The sequence below is a fragment of the Chrysoperla carnea genome, chromosome 5 (assembly GCF_905475395.1).
Source record: "Chrysoperla carnea chromosome 5, inChrCarn1.1, whole genome shotgun sequence".
NCBI classification, from domain to species: Eukaryota; Metazoa; Arthropoda; class Insecta; order Neuroptera; family Chrysopidae; genus Chrysoperla; species Chrysoperla carnea.
This window is the reverse complement of record NC_058341.1, coordinates 69,196,288-69,217,270: the sequence shown is the minus strand read 5'-3', so window position 1 is coordinate 69,217,270 and position 20,983 is coordinate 69,196,288. Positions and strand designations below refer to the sequence as shown.

Genomic DNA, 20,983 nt, shown 5'->3' with positions numbered 1-20,983 from the left:
AGTTTCGTATTGAATAAAACATAAAAATTTTGGTTCGAGAAACTTTGTTTTCATTATAACTCCGCCAATTTTCATGCAAACAATTTGAAACTTTTTTTTTCACTTTTTTTTATAATACTATAAAAAGTGTACGGTATACTTTTCTCAAAAAACGTCAAATTTTTCAATTATTTGACATTAAATACTCCGAATTTCAATCGCCAATAACTCGGAAAGTAGTGACTTTTCGGAATATGTTTGAATGAGACTTTTTGCATAGAATTCATTTCTATATCCATTCCCGTTGTTATTTTCAGCATAAATTTTTTTCATCCTCGAGAAGGGATAGCTCCCACCCCCTGGGCAAAAGTCGACCAAATTTTTGTTTTTAACTTCTTTAAGTAAACTTTAATTAAATGTAGTCAAACAGTTTTTTATCAAGATTCATTGACTGGCCCTGGATTCCGAGGTATAAATATTACGACTCTTCACTACTAATTATTTTAATAAAATAAGCGAAATGTCCTTTATAGGTCATTCTAGAATACAAAATATAAACAGGAAATATTTTTAAATTTTTAGCTTCACTTGTATTTTATGTTCTTGGGTATCAAACGGGATCAATGAGTCCGTATTTAGTAATTTTAAATGTTGAAGGCTATCATGAAATTCCAAAAGTAAGCTCTCTAACTGTATCTTGGTTATCCAGCATCTACAATATCGGAATACTTGCTGGTGCATTAATATCAACGTACGTAAATGATATCTTAGGTAGAAAATTATCAATGATATTATTTACCGTTCCTGGCCTGTTTTCACAAATATTTCAATATTTCGCTGTGAATATTTCTATGGTTTTTATATCGCTTTTTCTACGCGGCATAGTAACTTCGTGGGCTTTTTCAATTGTACCAACTTACATTAGTGAAATAGCATTACCTCATTTACGTGGACCGTTCACTGTGGTGGGTGTACTTATTTTGTCTGTAGGAATGCTTTCTGGTAGTTTGATACAAGCAAGTTTCTCTATTGAATTATCAGCGTTAATTGGTGGAATATTGGTGTTAGTGACTTTAATGTTCGTTTGTGTCGTATACGAAACACCATACTTTTTAATCGCAAAAAATCAAGACGAAAAATGTAAAGAATCATTAAGAAAATTTTGTTCTGAACAAAACGTCGATAAAGAGTATGAAGAAATTAAGTCGTCTTGGAATGAGAGTCTTTCTGTAAAACAAACAGGTTGGATCAAAATTTTTACGGATCCATCAAATCTGAAAGTGTTTTTAATATGCGTTGGTGTTCAATCTTGTCAACAATTTACTGCTCTGACAACTATGATTACGAATATTCATGTAGTCGTGGAACATTATGGATTAGATATATCATTAACGCAAATTTCAATAATGGCTAAGGGTGTGGAAACTTTCACAGCTTTTATAAGTATTTTTATAGTGGATTCATGGGGTCGTAGACCATTATTTATATTTGTATCGCTTGGGGCTTGCATAGCACATTTTGTCACTGGGCTTGGACTCTTTATAGCGAATATCAATGGAGAAATATCAACTACCCTTGGAATAACAGCATTTATTGGAAATCTTATTTACCTCACAATATCTGGACTGGGATTGAAATACTTACCAAATGTGTTAGGTGCAGAACTATTTCCAACTGACATTAAATCAAAAGGCTGTTCATTGCTAATGGTAATTTCGGCAATAGAAGGTGCAATAGTTGCTTTATTATTTGATTTTTTGTTCAACATTGCCTACTATTTACCATTTTTAATATTTTCTGTATGCGGATTCCTAGGTTTCGTATTTGGTATAATATGGGTTCCCGAAACAAGAAGCAAATCTTTGTCTGAAATACAAAGACAGTTAAAGTGCAATTCGTGTAAAAAATAAATAGCTGATAACCATGGGCAAATTTTAGATCTACTGGTTAGTAAAATATATAAGGTCATCATATGCAATAAACAAATTCGTCGTGGAACGTTAATTTTGTTATGTGTTGTTACGTCAAAACGCTGTATAAATTTTACCTCATTATCTGTTTTCTCGTTGGAATTTTCGCGTTCACGGACAGACATACTCAATACTATTTTTTTTCAATAAAGCAGAAAATGTTTTGAATAAATTTTTCAAGGTGTAATTTTATCAAAACTATTCTCGTAATATTCTGAATTTTTCTAAAAATCAGATTTATCGGCAAGTGACAAACGATTAGTCATCATGTTGTAAATGATAAAGTAGGTAATTATTTCAGATAGAATTGGGTTAAAAGTTAAAAGACGATATTATTTTTCAATAAAGAGACAGTTTGTTTTTTTGTAAAATTTTTATCTGCATAGTTCATGCACATACCCATCTTGTTGTAGAAAATGAAGCAATCACTAGAAATATCAAAAGCAAATCAGAAATTATTTTGTGACAGTTTAGTATTTATTAGAATTGATGCTGGTTAAAAAGTAGAAGCACAATTTTATCTTTTTTACTTGAGAAATTTCTTTCGAGAGAGTTTACAGAAATGGTAGGCGCCATTTTTTTCTGAATTTATACTTAAAAGAATGTTGTACACTTTTGTGTAAGTGGTGCGATTCTTGCTAATACAAATAAATCGGTCCAAGTTACCTTCACCCTTACGCAGGGGAATCTACCCACCACTCACTTTAAATGGTGTGATACTTCCAAAAAACGAAGATGTCAAATATCTTGGTATGCATCTGGATAAACGTTTAACTTGGAGAAAACATGTATGGGTCAAAAGAAAACAATTAAATATTCAATTTAATAAATATTTCTGGTTGCTAAATAGTTACTCTAAATTATCGCTCGAAAATAAGTTATTTGTATATAAAAGTATTTTGAAACCTGTTTGGGCATATGGTTTTCAATTGTGGGGTACTGTAAGTGTTGGTAACATTGAGATTTTACAGCGCTATCAGTCCAAAGTGCTGCGTACGATAAATGATTCACCATGATAATATGTACGAAGTGATGACCTACATCGTAGTTTAAAATTGTCTACAGTGCGATTTAGTGAAAACTATATGTATCGTTTAGAAATGCATTCATATGTGCATGAGCTTAATCTTCTTGACAATAGTAAAATATGTGTTATTTACCTTCATTTGTGTTATTTTATTATTCTACGCTGTTAAAGCCATCATATTGTTTATAATTTTAGTAACTATTGTATATTTAAATTTGTAACTGGATATTACCCGTAAATAAATAAAAAATTTAAACAAACTAAATAAACTTAATATTTTAGAACTAATTAATATTTAAGATTTATTTGACATTTTATTGATAATTGTAAGTTAAATAATTTTAGTATATAATTCTTTTTTTTTCACCATTGGGAAGACACAATTCCCGATTTTTATATATTCATAGCTCTTATTAGAACTGATAATAGTTAAAATTAGGACGCTAAAAAAAATTGTTTGTGTAGGTGCCGTAGGTAAACACTACTTTTAAAAAACTTATTTCAAAAGGTTTAGTAAATGTAAAAAGAAATGTTTTCTTATAAAATTATCAACTGTTATAAAACTTTTTATCATGTAAATAATTATGGTTTTGAAAAGCTGAAAAAAAATAAAACTCGCTGAAATAAAAGGTAAGTAGTAGATAAGTAGTAGTATTTGCAGTCTCATTAATCAAAATTGATTCACAAATTCAGCATTGTTCATTCATAATTGCATTGAATGAGTATTATAGAAACGCAAGGTTTAAGGTAGTACGAGCACCAAACCAGTTTTAGATTTAGGATTGAAATTATTTGTAATTTATTTTCAACATTGATGATGCATTTTGTTATAACTTCATGAATGTAAACGAAAAATAAGAATAAAATTTTTCGATATCTGCCTTGGTTTTCAAAATATTGAAAGCTAAATAATTTAAAAAATTTTTTAACTTTTTGAAAATTACTCCAGATATTGGAAACTTTATTCTTATTTGCCGTCTTATATTGTCAAGTTATAACAGAATTCACCATCAAATTTGAAAACATTTTTTTAAAATTTGTGTCCCCACTACCGTGCTCATACATCTTTAATTAATCGGACACAACGGGTTTCTTTTGTTTACAATAATTTATTAAGGTTTTTACTTTAAATAGTTTTTTTTTTAGTTATCACCGACTAGTTTTGGAGAAATCTATGAAAATATATCATCCATCTACCGTTCTACCATAAAACCAATGTTAAATATGCCTAATTTTGAAATCATTTATTTATTTAAATAATTGGTCAACCCCCCTCTGAAATTTTCAGGATTGATTTCTACTAAGTCTAATTTCATATAAAAACAAAGACAGTCAGTCACGGGGACTGTCCACCGAAGTGAAAACTTTGAAATAACTATGTTTTTTTTAAATCAATTTTTTAGTTAATTGTAGTATAAATAATTCAATCATAATTTGTAAAATGAAATTATTGACGTTTGTATAACAAACTATTATAAATATTTAAAAAAAAAAGACAAACTTTCAAGCGGTCACCCATTCTAGAACTAAGTGTGCTCACTATTGCTTCACTTCACTTATGACAAAATTTCTTCAAATGTTCATTAATACTATCTAATAGATGTCAAAAATGACCATGTATATACATATATAAGGGGTGGGGGAGCGCACAAAGTACAAATGTTTGAAATTTTTCAAGAACAAAAATATTTTCTGATCAGTCCTAAGCAAAAAAAGTGCTATGGCCGATTTTTTTTCTAACCGCTTAGTTTTCGAAATAAAATTTCTTGAAAAAAAACATGCAATATTCGATTTGAAGAAAAATGTGTTATTTTTTTTAATCTTTGAGGGAATTCGCTAAGCTAACACAGGTCTTACGCTATGAATTTTTCACTATCATTGAACAAGACAACTTTGTTTTATGTTTGGTAAAATGTAGATGCATGATAACCAGAGTAGCATTTATTTAGTAATTTTTTTAATTTACTATTATACTTCATGTTTATCTGCTTAGGTCATATAAGCAGTGTCCACCGGCATTATGTTGTCATATTATAGTAATTATAATAATTAAGTATTTATATAATTATTTAAATATCGAAATGGAATGTTTGTTAATAACATGATAACACGGTAATTGCGAATTTGCAGACGGTTCGGAATTCGACTAAAGTTGATTTATGATATTCTGAATGAAAAGAAGATAGTTCGCTCTATTTGATCTTGAAAACGTTAATTTTGAAGTAGTAATAGATAATAATTTTGAAGTAGTAATAGAATCTTTGCTGCTATGTGTTTATCAGGTAAGAATCTATGCATGTATGGTGGGTATGTGGATATGTATGTTCATCTGTTTCCTCATAACTTCTAAGCTGCTTATCATCTTATCATAATTTGACAAATGGAGTATCTTTGAAAGCGTCTTGATCAACGTCAGTAAATAAGTTACAAATAAAATATTGTTTAATTTATGTGTTTTCTACATGGTACTTTGATTTACATGGGGTCTTATATTTTTTTAAATTATTCACAATAATATAAAATTATGTAAATCAAAGTACCATGTAGAAAATTCCAAAATAATTTTCATTAAATAAAGTCCCAAATCTAAAAGCCCGACTATTACACAATTACACTCTCAACAGTATGAGAGAAGAAAATATGGGGTGTTCCGTAATATTCACCAGTATACTGGTCAGTGCTCATGACGTCAGAAATCGAAGCCATATTGTACTGGTATACTACGCCATATTGTACTGGTAAAACGGACATGACAGTGTACATGTGTTCTCCGGGTGTTTGTGCAAGAAATTCATTTATTTATTGTTCAATAAGAAGGAATAATGGCGTTTGAAAAAGACTTACTCGTAATTGACGACTACAATAAGAATATATATTTAAGAAAATATACACACGCACTGACCAGTATATTTCGGAACAATTCACCAGTATGGCATCGGTTTATGACGTCATCAACACTGGTCAGTATACTGTTGAATATTACGGAACACGCCCATTATCATCTGAAATTATCATGATAAGTAAAATTGTCAGTCGGGAGACCGATATGTGGAAAAGTTTTTAATCTAAGAGGTCCTTCGGTAGAAATGATGATTTTCTTTTTCATAACAATTTCAGATGATTATATTTTCGTAATTTTTATATTTTGTAGTTGTAGTATATGTCGGTGATACCAGCACAGAATTTAAAAAAAAATTATAAAATCCTACCGAATTCGGTCCTACCGAACGAGGAGTGTATTTAAACGTATTTTGACCTGCTAAATCCGAACTTGGTCATCGCACAGAGGGGGTGGGGAGAATTTTTTATAAGCAAATTAATTTTTTATACTATATAGCTGCTAAACTATTCAAAATTTTAATAAGCAATTTTGAACCATTTTATTGTATTGCATAAGGAAAACTTTAAATAAAATTATGGTCTTATTTAAAACAAATTTCGACCTATACATTCCAAACAGTTTGACTTTATACTAATAGCAATTTTCAAACTCTTGTAAAGAACTTATAAAAACATCCTGTGTTAAGTTCATTAAAATAGCTTTTGTTTTTATTTGTAATAGATATTTTCTGTGAGTGTAATATAATTTACCGAGAATTCATTATATAATTTTTGTGCTGGTAATGTGTACTATTCGGTGTCTCTCTTTTAGAAAAATGATCTCTTGCATTATTAGTTAGCAAACTAATTATCTCAATCGAATAATTTCTTACTGTATAAGCATATATATTATTTTCTATTAAATATAACAATGTATAAGGTAATTTAATAATTTGGATAACAGTATCTGTAAAAGAATTAAGTCACTTATATTAGTTAACGAATGTGTCCATTTTTATCACTCTGGTGTTGCGAAGCATTCAAAGTTAAACATCATGCAAAATAGTACGGGAAGGGATGACAAAAATGGAGAGCAATAACATACAATTTTTTTACTTCATTATATTATAAATATAACAAAGTATTGTCGAAAAAAAAAATCGATATCGGGGTTTCAACGGTAATACACGTTTTGAGGGTCCCTGATTCCAAAAAAGTGATTTTTAAAAAATGTTGCATCCGTCGGTATGTCGGTATGTCTGGTACCCAGCTGGAGCCTTCAATTACCAACCGATTTTTCTCAAACTTGGTACATAGCTTCAGTTTTGTCATAATTCTCGACTATGTTTTCATTTTTTCCCTAGGTCTTTTTCCAAGGGTACTTCTCTCTAGGCCAAAACAAGATTTCTTGGTTTTTTTCCAAAAACGGCTCTAACGATTTCGAGTAAACTTGGCACAAGGCTAGACCTTACGGTGTTCCTAGGATTGATATCAGCCACATATCCGGGAAAGTTCGAGAAGTCCCACACCCTAGGGAAAAGCTTTCCAAATACAGGAAAATGGGATTTTCTAGGTAGAGGCTGAGGGGACAGCAGTGAAACTTCGTATCAGGGTTTATATCAACAAGGTCCTAAATTTGATATAACTCCTCTCTGGGACCCCTCCACCTGGAGCCGTGGAGCTGGAGGGGATGCAATCGTCAAAAGTGGTCAAATCAACCCTACCCAAAATTGATCAAATATTATTTAAAATGTCTTTTTAAGTAACTTTTGTAACTTGGTAATCTTTGCTTAACCTCACCCTTACCAAACTACATCCTTCTACATATTATATTAAATTCAATAAATACCTAAGCCTGTTTCTCATTACTTGTTTTTTAAATAATTCTTACAATTGGCTGCTTTCAATAAAAATATTACAAGAATAATATATCAATTTTATAATATAATAAAGTCTTGTCCGATGTTTCGGACCGTTTATTAATATTATTATTATACTGCGTGTTTAACTACTAGGGTCATATACGCAGTGTCAGTAGGTATTATGTTGTCATATTATATTTTATGTTATTATTGATATAATTTTCTTTCTTTTAGGTGTGATTGAGTAATTTCTCTTTTCTTTAATTATAGCTGGTGAAGAAGTTTTAAGTTTCGTAGGAAATTGTGGAGTTTTTGGATTTCTCGGTAAGAATGCGTTGTTTGGTATGTCCTATTCGAAGTGTAGTCAGAGCTACTTCAAATCTGCGATCATCTTGATAGAATATCTCCTATTAATATTTTTTATTTTTCGTAGTTTGTTCGTTATTGGAATTGCTTTTACCCATTTTAAATTTTCCTTTTACATGTTCTTAAAAAAAACTATGATTTTGGTGATCAGTGCCGTCTAGCGCCGTCTGATATCACTACCGTCTAGTGCTGTATGCTACCTTCTAGTGATCCTGATAACAATATCCACATAACAATATTTTTTATCATAGAAATGTCCGGGCCATCATACTTCTTACCATGTTTCTGGTAAGAAAGTAACTATCAAATAAACAGCAGAAACTTTCCTTTCATTCAATGTCCAAACTTTTTGGTATAAAAATGTACTGCTTAAAACAAAATAATTTTGACTATTTTAGCTTTATTTTATTAATTATTTCACATTTGAAGTTATAAAACATGCACTCTCACTTTGTTTTGTCACTGAAAACAAAAATTCGGCGTTAAAATGGCGGTGTATTTCCATTTGGAGGATTTGCCTTTCTGCCTGTGATGATTTATACGCATGCCCACGAAATATGAAATTTTAACATGTTTTGATTCACTCGCTTTTTGAATGTCCAGGTGGAATTTTGTAATTGGTTTTAAAATTACCAATGAGCGCTAGAGACTTGAAATTTGAACCATTGCTTAGAAGTGGATTACAATGCATTCGCATATCCTTAAAAAGCAGAAAATTTTTTTTATGTTATCATGTTTTTATAACAGACTAAAAAATATAAAATAATTTTGACCACTACCAATTATATGCTCCCCATGTTTTTCGTTTTCAATATTACTAATATTTTAATAACTATTAAAAGCAAAAATTATTAGATATTTTTTAGTCCGTGATAAAAACTCATATATTTTTTAATTTATTTATTGATTTTTTAATTTTTTAAAGTAGGTTAGGATAGGTCCTGAGCCATCGTTTTCATTTTAGTAAGGATTTTGTGCATTCACATTCAGTACCTCAAACTGAAACTAAAATTATTTAAATAATAAAAAAAAAGCTCCTGTAAACACATATCCTGAAAACACATATAAAACGACGTTTTCTAAAAATGAAACCTAGTTAGATCGATTTTCGCCCCCTACATACTAATTTTCATAAGCTCCAACAATTATCATGAAAATTAGTATGTAGGGGGTTCCTGAAGAGAAAAATCAATTTAGCTATTTTTCATTTTTAGAAAACGTCGTTTTATATGTACTTTCAGGAAAAACTAAAAAATTGACTGCAAAATATTACTCTTCCTGACATGTATTGGCCACGCCAATACATGTCAGGAAATACCAATGTAATTGGTATTTTTGTGGCGACATTTTGAATGGTTTCTTCTTTTACCGTGGCTTCGATTAGACTTAGAGTCTTAGAAGATATTGCAGTAACGCATGTTCTAGTGTTTCTTTTTAATCGAAAAAAAATTTTGGTCCACTATGTGAGTGAATATAGTAAATACACTCATTGAATGTAGAATGGTTTGACGAAAACATCAACATTCATAAAGGGAAAATCAGAAAGTTATTCGATGAAAATCCTGCCATTCAGTTAACGTACATAAACCTTTAAATGATATTTTGTTGATTAAGTCATTAGTTTTGTAGAATTGAAAAGTAAGTTTCAAGGATCGCAAGCTTTTGTTATAAATTTTTTCATAACCCACTTGATTGGTAACTTTGCCGTGGCCCCCAGCGTGTTATTTCCTCTGTATAAAGTCTCGGTGGGCCCCAATGAAAAATTTTCTATCTATTTTTACATGTCTTTTTGATGTGTTTATAAAATAGAAAAGTACGTTTTTTTTTCATTTATAAAATTTTTTTGAACTGAAAATTTCTTTATTTATTTATCCCGTTCTTGTTTGTTTAAGAATGCATCAGTTTGTTTTAGAAAACCAGAAGATTTTTTTTCTAATTTGAATTGTTTGCTTATTTATTATTTATTGTTATATAATTTTACTTTTTTGGAAAATGGATGTATAGCCAATTTGCTGAAGTACGTTTTAGTAAAATAAAAAAAATTATCAAGGAAGGCCATTAACTTTTTTAAACAATTTTTAACACCCGAGGCAAAAAGCGCTCTGTTATAAATATAAAGTGTGAATCTATGTACCTGCCTGTCTGTCTGAGGCATCTTAGCTCTTAAACGGATGCACCAATTTAATTTGGATTGGTTTGTTTTTTTAGAAAAGTGACTGTTCGAGAGTGTTCTTATCTATATTTAAAAAAATATGTTCTGTTTGGGGAGATTCCCAATGGAAAACCGTATTTGTCGTGGCTGTTTTAATATTGTATATTTTTCTTGTAATTCGAAACATTTTAAAATGGAATGAGACTTATAACCTTTCTTTTTTTGATACTTGTTTTTAATCTTTTCGGTATTCGAGTTTTACAGAGCTTACATCTTTTCAAGTTGTGGCATTTTGCGAAAGCACAAACGATTTTCTTCAAAAATATTATAAGTACTAAAATTATAAATTATGCAGGTTGTCTTTTTTAACATGAAGTATGCGTGAAATTCGAAAAATAAGTTCAATCGAAAATGCTTCAAACGAAAAATGTTAATTTTAAAGGCTTACATCTTATACAGATATTGAATTCAATCTTGTTTTCTGGTTCAATTAAAACCTCTCTCTAATTCATAACTGGGACAGAACTGGTTCGTCTAATTAGACGAACATTAGACGAACATTTTAACTTAGAAAGTTGTTCTTTATAAATATACAAATAATTTATGTAAGCCCAAGAGTTTAGACAATAATTGATAACAAGAAATGCTATAGGACCCTATAAGAAATTATATATATCAAAGCTTTTTGCGCGTTTCTTCATTCAATTTGAACAAAAATGGCCTTTGTAAAAAACCAAACCCCTTTATTTGAATTTTGTTCGAATAATGCCTAGATTCCGCAGAAAACATACGAAGAAACAATTTTGAGTATAACGTTTTTACCTAAATTGTACGGTTTGCGGAAAAATGTTTCCGAACTAAGAATGTTACATTTTTAATAAAAACAAAAAACTTTCTAATTTAAAGTGTTTATCTATCTGTTACCAGGTTTGTAATAGAGCCGCGGCTCTTCATTGAGCTTGAAAACCTGGGTCAAGTTTAATGCCAGCATAAGATGTGCGCCTATAGATATTTTTGGTTGCAGCATTTTGATCGATAAAACTTATTTTTTGAGTTTTAAGCATATGTCAACCTAAAAAAGCAGATTATTACATATTAATCGATATAGATAATATGGATGATTACTAGGTAGTTAATTTATAGTCATTTTTGTATCGAGAAATAGCCAAGTAATCTAAATCCTTTCATAAATAAAACATTTCTCCTTTTTTGTGAACGCCTTTCATGGACACTTTATATACGCACTCTTACCCACGGCCACGTTACAAATTAGTTAGTTTCGTAGTTAAGACCACAGATTATAGTTTATTACATAAATAGATAGGCAACTCTACATGAATGTTGTTCAAAAAGCCTCCTAAAGTAAGGCACTTAGAGGGAACTATTTAAAAAGAAATTGGTGCGAATTCGGTATTATTTGAATTGTTTCTATTCAGTTAATCATTTTTTTAATTTTATTGTGCTTATTTGAATTCTAATAAAATAAAGTGAGGTTTTTTAAATAAAATAATAATTTTTTGCAATATTTGAAACAAAATAGATTCAACGTCTAGCAATTTTACTTCGTTAATAGTCAATCAACACGATTAACAAGACCTTAACACTAAAATAAACTCAGTAAATATCATAAAATATATTTATAAACACACCTTAAACAACCATCTGGAGTAAGGCACCTTTTTAGAACTAAAAATAGTTAAAATTTTTCAGGGAGTTGCATATCTGTTTTCAATTAAAAATTATAATTTGTGGTTAAGACAAAAATTTGATAGTTGATTATTAAATGACACGGTAACCAAGTAATCTAGAATCTATTCACAGTAAGATTTCTAGTAGTTAATAAAATAGAGTATACGAAGAAGGTACTAAAATGCTATCATTAATTCGATATGATAGCTCGAAGGAATATTTCTAACCAGAAGCAAGTCGAACCAACGAACAAGATATACTACAGATGAGCATTTTGACTTATAGCATATCATTATAGAGAACGCGAAAAGACGCGACAAGACTATCAAACTTAAACATCACGTGAAACGACACTTACACATATACACACATACACACAAATAGCAAACGTAGTGAATTTAAGAACAAATCATTCAGAATTTTAATGAAAAATATTTTCTTTCATTTTTTTATTTTTTGCTTTTGTTTTTTACTGGAATATTTCAACCCCAATAAACAGACATAAAAGTAAATTGCGAAATTCAGAGGTTATGTGAATGATAACAAGTATGATGTTAAATTTTTCTGATATTGACAACATCTTGTGATGAAAGTGCTTTCCATGGGGTTTTAGTTTTAATTGGGGAGTAAATTTGAGTAACTCGAGCGTGTAAGATTAACATATGAGGGGTTCCTTGGACCTTGTTTCGTACCACCACCAAATATTAGCCCTAAAAATGGTGGCGATGCAGGTAGCGCAGACGATCAGATTAGTATAACAGAAATTGCGATAGGTGAATTAACTCGAGCGCGTCAGATTAAGATATGGTGGGTTAATTACATGCTAAAAAATGTACATATTTAGGGCTTATATTTGGAGGAGGTACTAACGAAGATCCAAGGAACTCCTCGTATGTTTATCTAACGTGCTCGATTTACTACACAAATCTATATATTTTCCAGAAAACAATTATAATAAAAGTAAAAATTATTCAGCAATTTTTTGTTTTTGGGACTTTTTGGCGCCCTTTTAGAGTAGCGCCCGGGGCCCTTTTAGAGTAGCACCCCTTGCTCCCTCCTCGCTACGCCACGAAAATAATGGCATCTCTTTCAATTATCACCGCACAGAATTGACATTATTCTAGAATTAAATTTTATTTTTGAACAAGTGAATTCGCCTACTTATAACCTGACTGACCGGTCCCAGTCCTACCTAGGGATTGACTCACTATTTGGTTTAATTATCTATATGACTAAACAAATCGTTTAATATGTTATTTAACCTTTGTAAAAGCATTTTTTAATACCTACATGCGATTTTGCATCTTTATAATTTGACTCAGAGACTGACTGATTTTTTAAAATAAATCGTATAACGTTTGATTTACTTTTTGACAATTCCTTACATGTATTGTCTTATACTACACGTTTGATAAGACATCGGAGGCACCTGTCCTACTCAACGCTTGACCGACCAGAGCTTATGACTTTACACCTATATGAAAGTCGCCTGTAAAAAAAAAACAGCCTTTGTCATTTCTTAGCTATTTTTTGTCACAGGCTCTTATGTATACTTATATCTTCTGACAACTAAGTTACTTTTTATTTTTAAGTTATTTTTAAAATTATTAGATTTTTTTTTTTCGCCTCTCATCTACATTCTATCTTACGTTTTTCATTTACATATTCAATAACTATGTCTGTATACGGATGTCATGCGGTAACATTCAATAAAATTATTCTCGAATGGTGTATATTCTTTATAAGTTAATAGACAGTCATTTTTCTTATGAATTTATATTTTCACTTTATGGAAAATATGGGAAAAATCTGAATAGAATATAACTGTTGTTTTTTTTATAAGGTTCATTTATTTCTTGAATTTTGTTGGTTTATTATTTATTTATTTTATTTCCTTTTGTGGTTGATACATAAATTAATAAAAAATATGATTATGCAAAGTTTTACATAAATTATATTTTCGAAACTATTACATTAAATACATAATGTAAGGCTAGTTTTCTTCTGCTAATCCTTAGAATTAAAAAATAGCACTTTCTTTAAAAATTAATTCTGTTTCTGTAACACATTTATCTTTTGGTGATAGACTATTGAATTAGATGTTCAGTGGCGTATTCTTTATATTATATTGAATGAAGTATCGTTATTACTTAGTATTTTCAACCTGTTTTCAAATGCTTTAAATTACTTTATTAAGAAATGTATAAATTAAAAGCGTAAAATAATTTTTTACTTTAAAAAATGTAATAATTTTCTAAAATAATGAAAAAACACTGTTACGGTAGTAAAATCTTACAAAAAAACAATCAACTAAATCGCAAATCACGATTAAGAGATGGCTATTTGGTTTGGTAGTTAAACTTCTTAGAATGTGAAACTACGTTTTGCATATGCAAAAAAAAGTTGTACTACCTGCGTAATAGTCTATAGTACAACTTTTTTTGCTTGCAAAATATAGTTTCACACTTCCCTAAATGAGTTACATACCAACCAAGCAGCTTAACATCGCGTTTTGCGATTTAAAGGTGGAATTTAACTAGTGTATGTAAATGATTTTAAAATATATCACCTTTTTTGCGTTTTTTCCAACTAAAATTTCGGACTTTGGGGTTCGATTTTGGTTTTCGGTCAAAATAGGTATTTGTCAAAATTTCTTCTCTTAGAAACATGTATGAAATTAGGCACTCTAGACTACCAACTTAGAACTACGTATCGATTGACAACCTTCTATTATTCCTAGTTTCGGAGAAACCTCCTGGACATTAAATTACGTAAGTTAGTGTTTTAAGGTTTTTCCAGAGATTTTCTCCGAATAATAAGTCTCCGCCTAATATGATGATAATAATTCGATTTGATAACATTAAAGGGGTCAAAAGGGGTCAGGAATTAATGTTTTTTTTTGTGTGAATTCGATTTTTACCCCTAATATCCCTTTAATATTAGCAGATGGGTGATTTCATATGTTACCGACACTGCATTTATTCCAAAATACGTTTTATTTTGTATCATATTATAATATTTTGTATCATATTAAGTTAACAGTTTTATGGTTTATTCCACATTTATCCGTCTGTAGTACAAAATATGCCCATAAAACTTTACCATATATGATTTTTTTAATAAAATGCTTATATGACTGGCACTACATAGAAAAGGAAGCCGCGTTTGATACTGTTTTTAAACTTCGAACATCTTCCGCTATGCAGGATTTATGATTTTAAATTGTAAGTGGGGCCAAATTACATAATACAAATTATTGAAAAATGGTAAAATAAAGAACCTAAGTATTTTAAAAATAAAATTTATTAGAACGTGACTGATACTACAGAACAAAATGTGACTGATACTACCATCAATTTGGATTACAAAACAGTTGTATTTGTATTGTAATTTAGTATTTGTCTTCTTAAAAATTATTAAATAGAAGTATTTACTTGCTGTCTTAAGTACTTTAGAGTTCGTACAAAACGAAGTGGCACCGAGCAAGAGAGAGTGTAGATACGAGTGCACATACATATACATCATACACTCTCTCTTGCTCGGTGCCACTTCGTTTTGTACGAACTCTACCAGCTTGTGCTTTTGTTTTCAGTTGGTCATTTATTTCGCAATTAATTTCAAGGTAAGTTAAATATTTTAGTGCAAAACAATACCTGTATATTTCGAAAAGCTAATTTTCTGTTTCTTTTTCATTCCATCTAATCGATAACTGGTAATATAATTCAAAAAAAGTTGCTAGGGTCCTACTTTATCGTACGACTGTCAACGAAAGCTAACAATTTTGAAAAAATTTTTCACAAAAATTTATACGGTAGTTTAAAGGTGAAACTTCACTATACGATAGATAAAGAGCCAAACTATTATAAAAAATTATTTTTCCTTTTAATCTAATGTTTTTTAATTAACATTGGCGGAGAAAAGACCCCCTTTAAAGATATAAAAATGAAGGTACTAGAGTGCTATTTTTGAGTATAATTATTAAGAATAAAAAAGTCACTGATAAAATTTAAATAAATTTAATGTTTTTTAAACGATTTCTATTAAAAGAAATTTTTGAGCAGACAATTCCACCCAAAAACTCTATTTTGTTATTTTGTAAGCGTATTCAAATTGATAAATACAATGTTCTAAATCTTCTCTAAATCTTCTCTAGACCTCCATTTTCTTTTAATTATTTCATTTTTTTACCGCCTAACAATGAGACTTTAGAAAAATTCAAATTTTCTTCTTCATATATTTATTGTTGTTTTATTTGATAAGTGATTGCTGAATAGAAAACAGCAAGGCTTCATGTCAACTGTCAAATAATGCTTGTTTTCTCCCGACAATTTTGTTTAATTTCACTTGTCCCGTTGTCTGTCTGTAATCAAATCTGACAAGTAAAATTTGATCAACTTCCCGGTTTCCGATTGAGCTGAAATTTTGCATGCACATTTAGTTTGGATGACAATGCATGGTGAAGTTGGCGTCCTGATTTTCCACCATAGTTGATGTATATATACATTTTTTTAAGTTTTAAATTAAAAATTTTAATAAAAAATGCTTTTTAAGGAACAAGCTTTTATTGTACTAAAAAGAAGAAAATAATTTTATCTATGAGTCACTCATACCGGCCTATTTATAAAAGCTTGAGGCGCTTAATATCAAGAAAGAATCGAAAAATAATCAGGCATTAGGAGTAGATGAGGTTCCGATTCATTTTTTATATTTTAAATTGAGCGCCTCAAGCTTTTACAAAAAGTCGGGTATGAGTGACTCATATATAAAATGATTTTCTACTTTTTAGAACAATAAATGCTTGTCCCTTAAAAAGTATTTTTTATTAAAATTTTTTATTATGATAGCTTTACATACCAAGTCTAATATGCTAAAAATTACATATGTGACATATATACAGGGTGTCTAGCTAAGTTGTCTCCATATGGAAAGGTTTTTTATTACAAGGTTTATGCAAAAAAATTTATTGTTTATAAAAAGCTCTACTTTCAAAAATATTAACATTCATCTATTCACTTTTGACATCGAATATACAGGTTCGATAGGAATGCTAATGACCCCGGCCGTTTTTAAATGTAGACCATTTAGAACACATAATAAGGGAAACTGCTCAAGAAATCACTCCCGAGATATGTAAGAGTGTATTCAAAGAATTTTGTAAAAGAACAACAACATGTATGGAACGTGCAGGTGGATACGTTGATGCAAAAACGAACTGAAGATGACTGTTTACGAATGAATTGTTAACGATGGGAATGTTTCGACCACTTCAATTTTAAATTAAATTTTGGAAATCCTATTTATATAACACTGAATAGCTGAATGTTAATGTTTTCAAAAGCAGAGCTTTTTATAAAGACTAAATTTTCTTCGTAAACCTTTTATTAAAAAGTTTTCCATATGTAGCCAACTTAGCTAGAAACTCTGTATATGTCTACTTCGGGTAGCGAGGGAGAGTTTTGAGAAATATTTATTTATGTATATTTATGACAAAAAAGTAGGCTAGTGTCATTTTACGCAGTACACTTATAAACTTAAAGTAAGTGTTACAAATTAATACTAAATAATAGAAAATACAAGGGAGATTCGCGACGCCACGATACAATAGATAGCACTGTAATGGTGGTTGAAGAGGGTATAAACATTATCTTAGAAAAAATAATTAAATGACAAAAACGGAATTTCAACTAATTGACTTACGAACTAGAGTTATATATGTTATAATATAGATTTTATGAATTTTACAATGATTTTTTGTTTGTTTATATTAGGAGATAGATGTTTAGCGGAGATTAAAGATCTCAGCGCCACGGCAGTAAAAAACTGAACCATTTATCAGGTCACCCAGCTGATCATTTTGATGGGATAAAAATATAATAGAACGATTATAGAATGCGATAATATATTTATTTATTTTGAAGAAATTTTATTTACTTTCGTATTATTGTGTTTAAAGCGTGCATTTGATAGCTGCTTCTTTTCATTATTGCGCATTGATATTTGCAATTTTTGATAAATGTTTTTCATGTAAATTTTGTACTTTATCGTGTTATCTTATCCTTGTAAAATGGATTGAACAAACTTCCATTCTTGATGTGCATTGTTGGCAAAATTCCCAGTTTTGCAATCCAAATTTACCGCCTTTGATTCATTTATTCCTTTTGTGTTTTTTTTCTTTAAGAAGAAAAATGAAATTTTTCGAACTTTTTGATTAATTTTCCTTTATTTCGAGTCGATTGGTGAAAATCCCATCTTTGAGCATAAACAGAACTGAAAGTCGTTAGTTTTTGATGGTTTTTCATCTCACTAAACAATTTACAATCTAGAACTTCAAATGTAACTAGGGCAATAGTTTTTGCGGCATGTTGTTGACTAAGCTTTACACTAGAAATAAAAATTTGATACATAATAAAAATCTGATTTTTTCATGAAATTTTTGAGAGATGAAAGTCGTAACAAGCGCGTTTTTTCAAATTTTACGAATTTTTTACTCGAAAACTGGAGAGTTTAGAAGCGATTCGATCAATATTACTTATTTGTTAAAAAAAATTAGTTCAAACAATATCCTACCGGGCTACCCACCGCCAAACTGCACTTTTAGGTTCGCGAGTATATTTTAAACCGAAAACTGCAAAAATTTTCCATGCGAAAATTTATCATGCTCAATGACGGATTTTGCCGGGACTAATATATTCGAAGGCAGTATTTTTTTAGGTATTAAAAAAAAATTTTGCTTGCCAAAACAAACCAAAAATAATCAAAATATAGCCAATCTAAATGTTAATCCTAGAGAATCACTATAAATAGCATATAATTAACTACCATAATTATTACTGTAGTACATTCTGTCTGTTACAATTTTTAGTATTACTATTTCATATTGATGAACTATTTCCATGAACTTTTTTTTTATACTTACTATATTTTTTTTTTTGCAAGAGTTTGATATGATACGATAGATAGCACTGCAATGGCAGTTTTTCATTATTTTGGGCTTTATTCAAATTTATTAGAAGTTTATATGAAATATTTGAATACATAATACTATTAAATTATCAATTTGTCCAGTTTTCATATTCCATGGCCGACTAGTTATAAAAGTTTTTTTTTTTTTTTTTTTTTAATTTTATGACTAGTAGGTATGCTATGGAATGTAAAAACTGGATAAATTGATAATTTAAAAGTGTTATGTATTCAAACATTTCAATAAACTTGTAATAATAATAAGTGCTGGCTAAAATCATCAATAATTAAAAATGCGAATTTTGTCATGAAAATCAGTAAATTGGTATACAAAAATATTCCAAGCTAATTTTTCCATTAATATTTTTTGATATCCATTTGTGACGCTTGGTAAAACTTTAAGAATCGGCCCTATTTACCAATTTGTAGTAGGCTCACTTTAAAGTTCTGAATTCGGTTAAGTATCTTAAAAATGTGACCTATTACCCTGTATGACTGTGCAAAACTTCCGATCGATATTCCTATAAATAACCCAAAAATGCGGGTGTCTTCATCTTAAATAGGACACACTGTATATTAAAAATTCTGACGAATTTTGAAGACTGCGGCATTTTTTGATGGTAGCAATTTATTAAAAATTTTGAAGGTAAATTTATTCATTTTGTTATGTAAATTCAGTGTCATCTCATTCGTAGTTTTATCCCATTCGAAACTACGTACCTACTTGTGAGAAATAGCTACCAAAACAATCGGTTGGTACAATATCTACGGAACTGTTGACTTTAACAAAAAAATTGCCTACGTATTCATATTCGATATGCGATGAGGTTGAAGATATGGAAATTTTTAATCCGGCGAAATGGGTTTTGGATCCCATTCCTCATATTATGCATACCAAACTCCAGCCAGAAACTGAAGTATAGATTAAAATAATGATTAAAATAAAAACAATACGTTTCCAAGAATAGAAGAACCCTCTGGTAGATGCGCCACTGTAAATTTTCATTGAATTCAATGTTCACCCAAAAAATAAATGAACAAAATAAATAAAGAATAAATAACGGTTTCACGTTAAAAATGACAGGTTTGTTAAACTGTACTCATTAATCATGTATTTTATACAGAAATATATTGTATAATGAGAATATATATTTATATGTATACAAATATACTATTTACGGTAACATCCATTAGTTTGTATATTATGTGTAGTGCCTTGCCACAATGAAATTAAGAAAATTTAAAAAAACCCCGAAAAATTTTTCGGGTACGCACTTGAAGTCGCACTTGAATCATATCTAAGAACACTCTCCATTAAATTGAGAGCCTTTGAAGCCTTTCCCAAGCTGAGTCGGTTTTTAATACCATCGCCAATTTTTTTTTGTTTTTTCAGGTACAGAACCCTCAATTTTGCACTTGAACTCCATTAAATTACCTTTCAAACGAAACCAAAAAAACAAACAAAATCGGTTCATCCGTTTAGGCGCTACGATGCCACAGACAGAGAGACAGACACGCACACACATATAGCGTTCAAACTTATAACACCCCTTTTTTGCTCGGAGGTTAAAAATACTGTTTTCCGGTGGAAAAGATAAAAAAAGAAACAAAAAGGTTTGCTTTTATAAAGCCCCTATGCAGGAGAGTTGCAGTAATAGGCTGTGACAGTTTATGGAATTATTGCTAAAAGTACAAAGTCTCTCAATTTCGTCTTATCCCTTTGCAAAAGTAAAACGTAGAGAGGCATTCGAAACTGTAGTTATTCGGATTGTCAGTGTAATTCCCCTCGTGCTTATACTTTCGGTTTTCGAAATAAAGCAATTTGCTTAGTATAATTTTGTTTGTTGAATTTTTTGTCCAACTCAACTGATGGACCATCTGACACGCCTTTTATAGCAGTTTACGTTGCGAAAAAATATTATTTTAATTGTTCAATCTTCTAAAAAAATATTGCCTCAAATCTAGCACTTCTTTATATTTCTTTATATTTACTTTCATATTCCTCGGCATTCACATCTGCTCCTTATCAGCACATTTACATTTTCTAAAACCTGTAGTTCTACCTTACCAAACTTCCTGAAGCCGTCTAAGGAATATAATAATTGTCATAAAATATTGTCACGTCACTGTCTTGAACTTCCCAATTCCTTGAAAACAA

General features: G+C 29.9%; 1 protein-coding gene across 1 annotated transcript; it reads left to right on the top strand.

The window, feature by feature from the left end:
* The first annotated feature begins 602 nt into the window (after positions 1-602).
* Positions 603-1,889, top strand: LOC123301361 (sugar transporter ERD6-like 5). The gene has a single exon (XM_044884098.1). It carries the CDS (start codon positions 603-605, stop codon positions 1,887-1,889), a length of 1,287 nt encoding a protein of 428 aa, XP_044740033.1.
* Positions 1,890-20,983: the final 19,094 nt, after the last annotated feature.

Bases quoted from the DNA above. Each gene is read 5' to 3' on its own strand.
- LOC123301361 (XM_044884098.1), top strand. From the start codon at position 603: ATGAGTCCGTATTTAGTAATTTTAAATGTTGAAGGCTATCATGAAATT.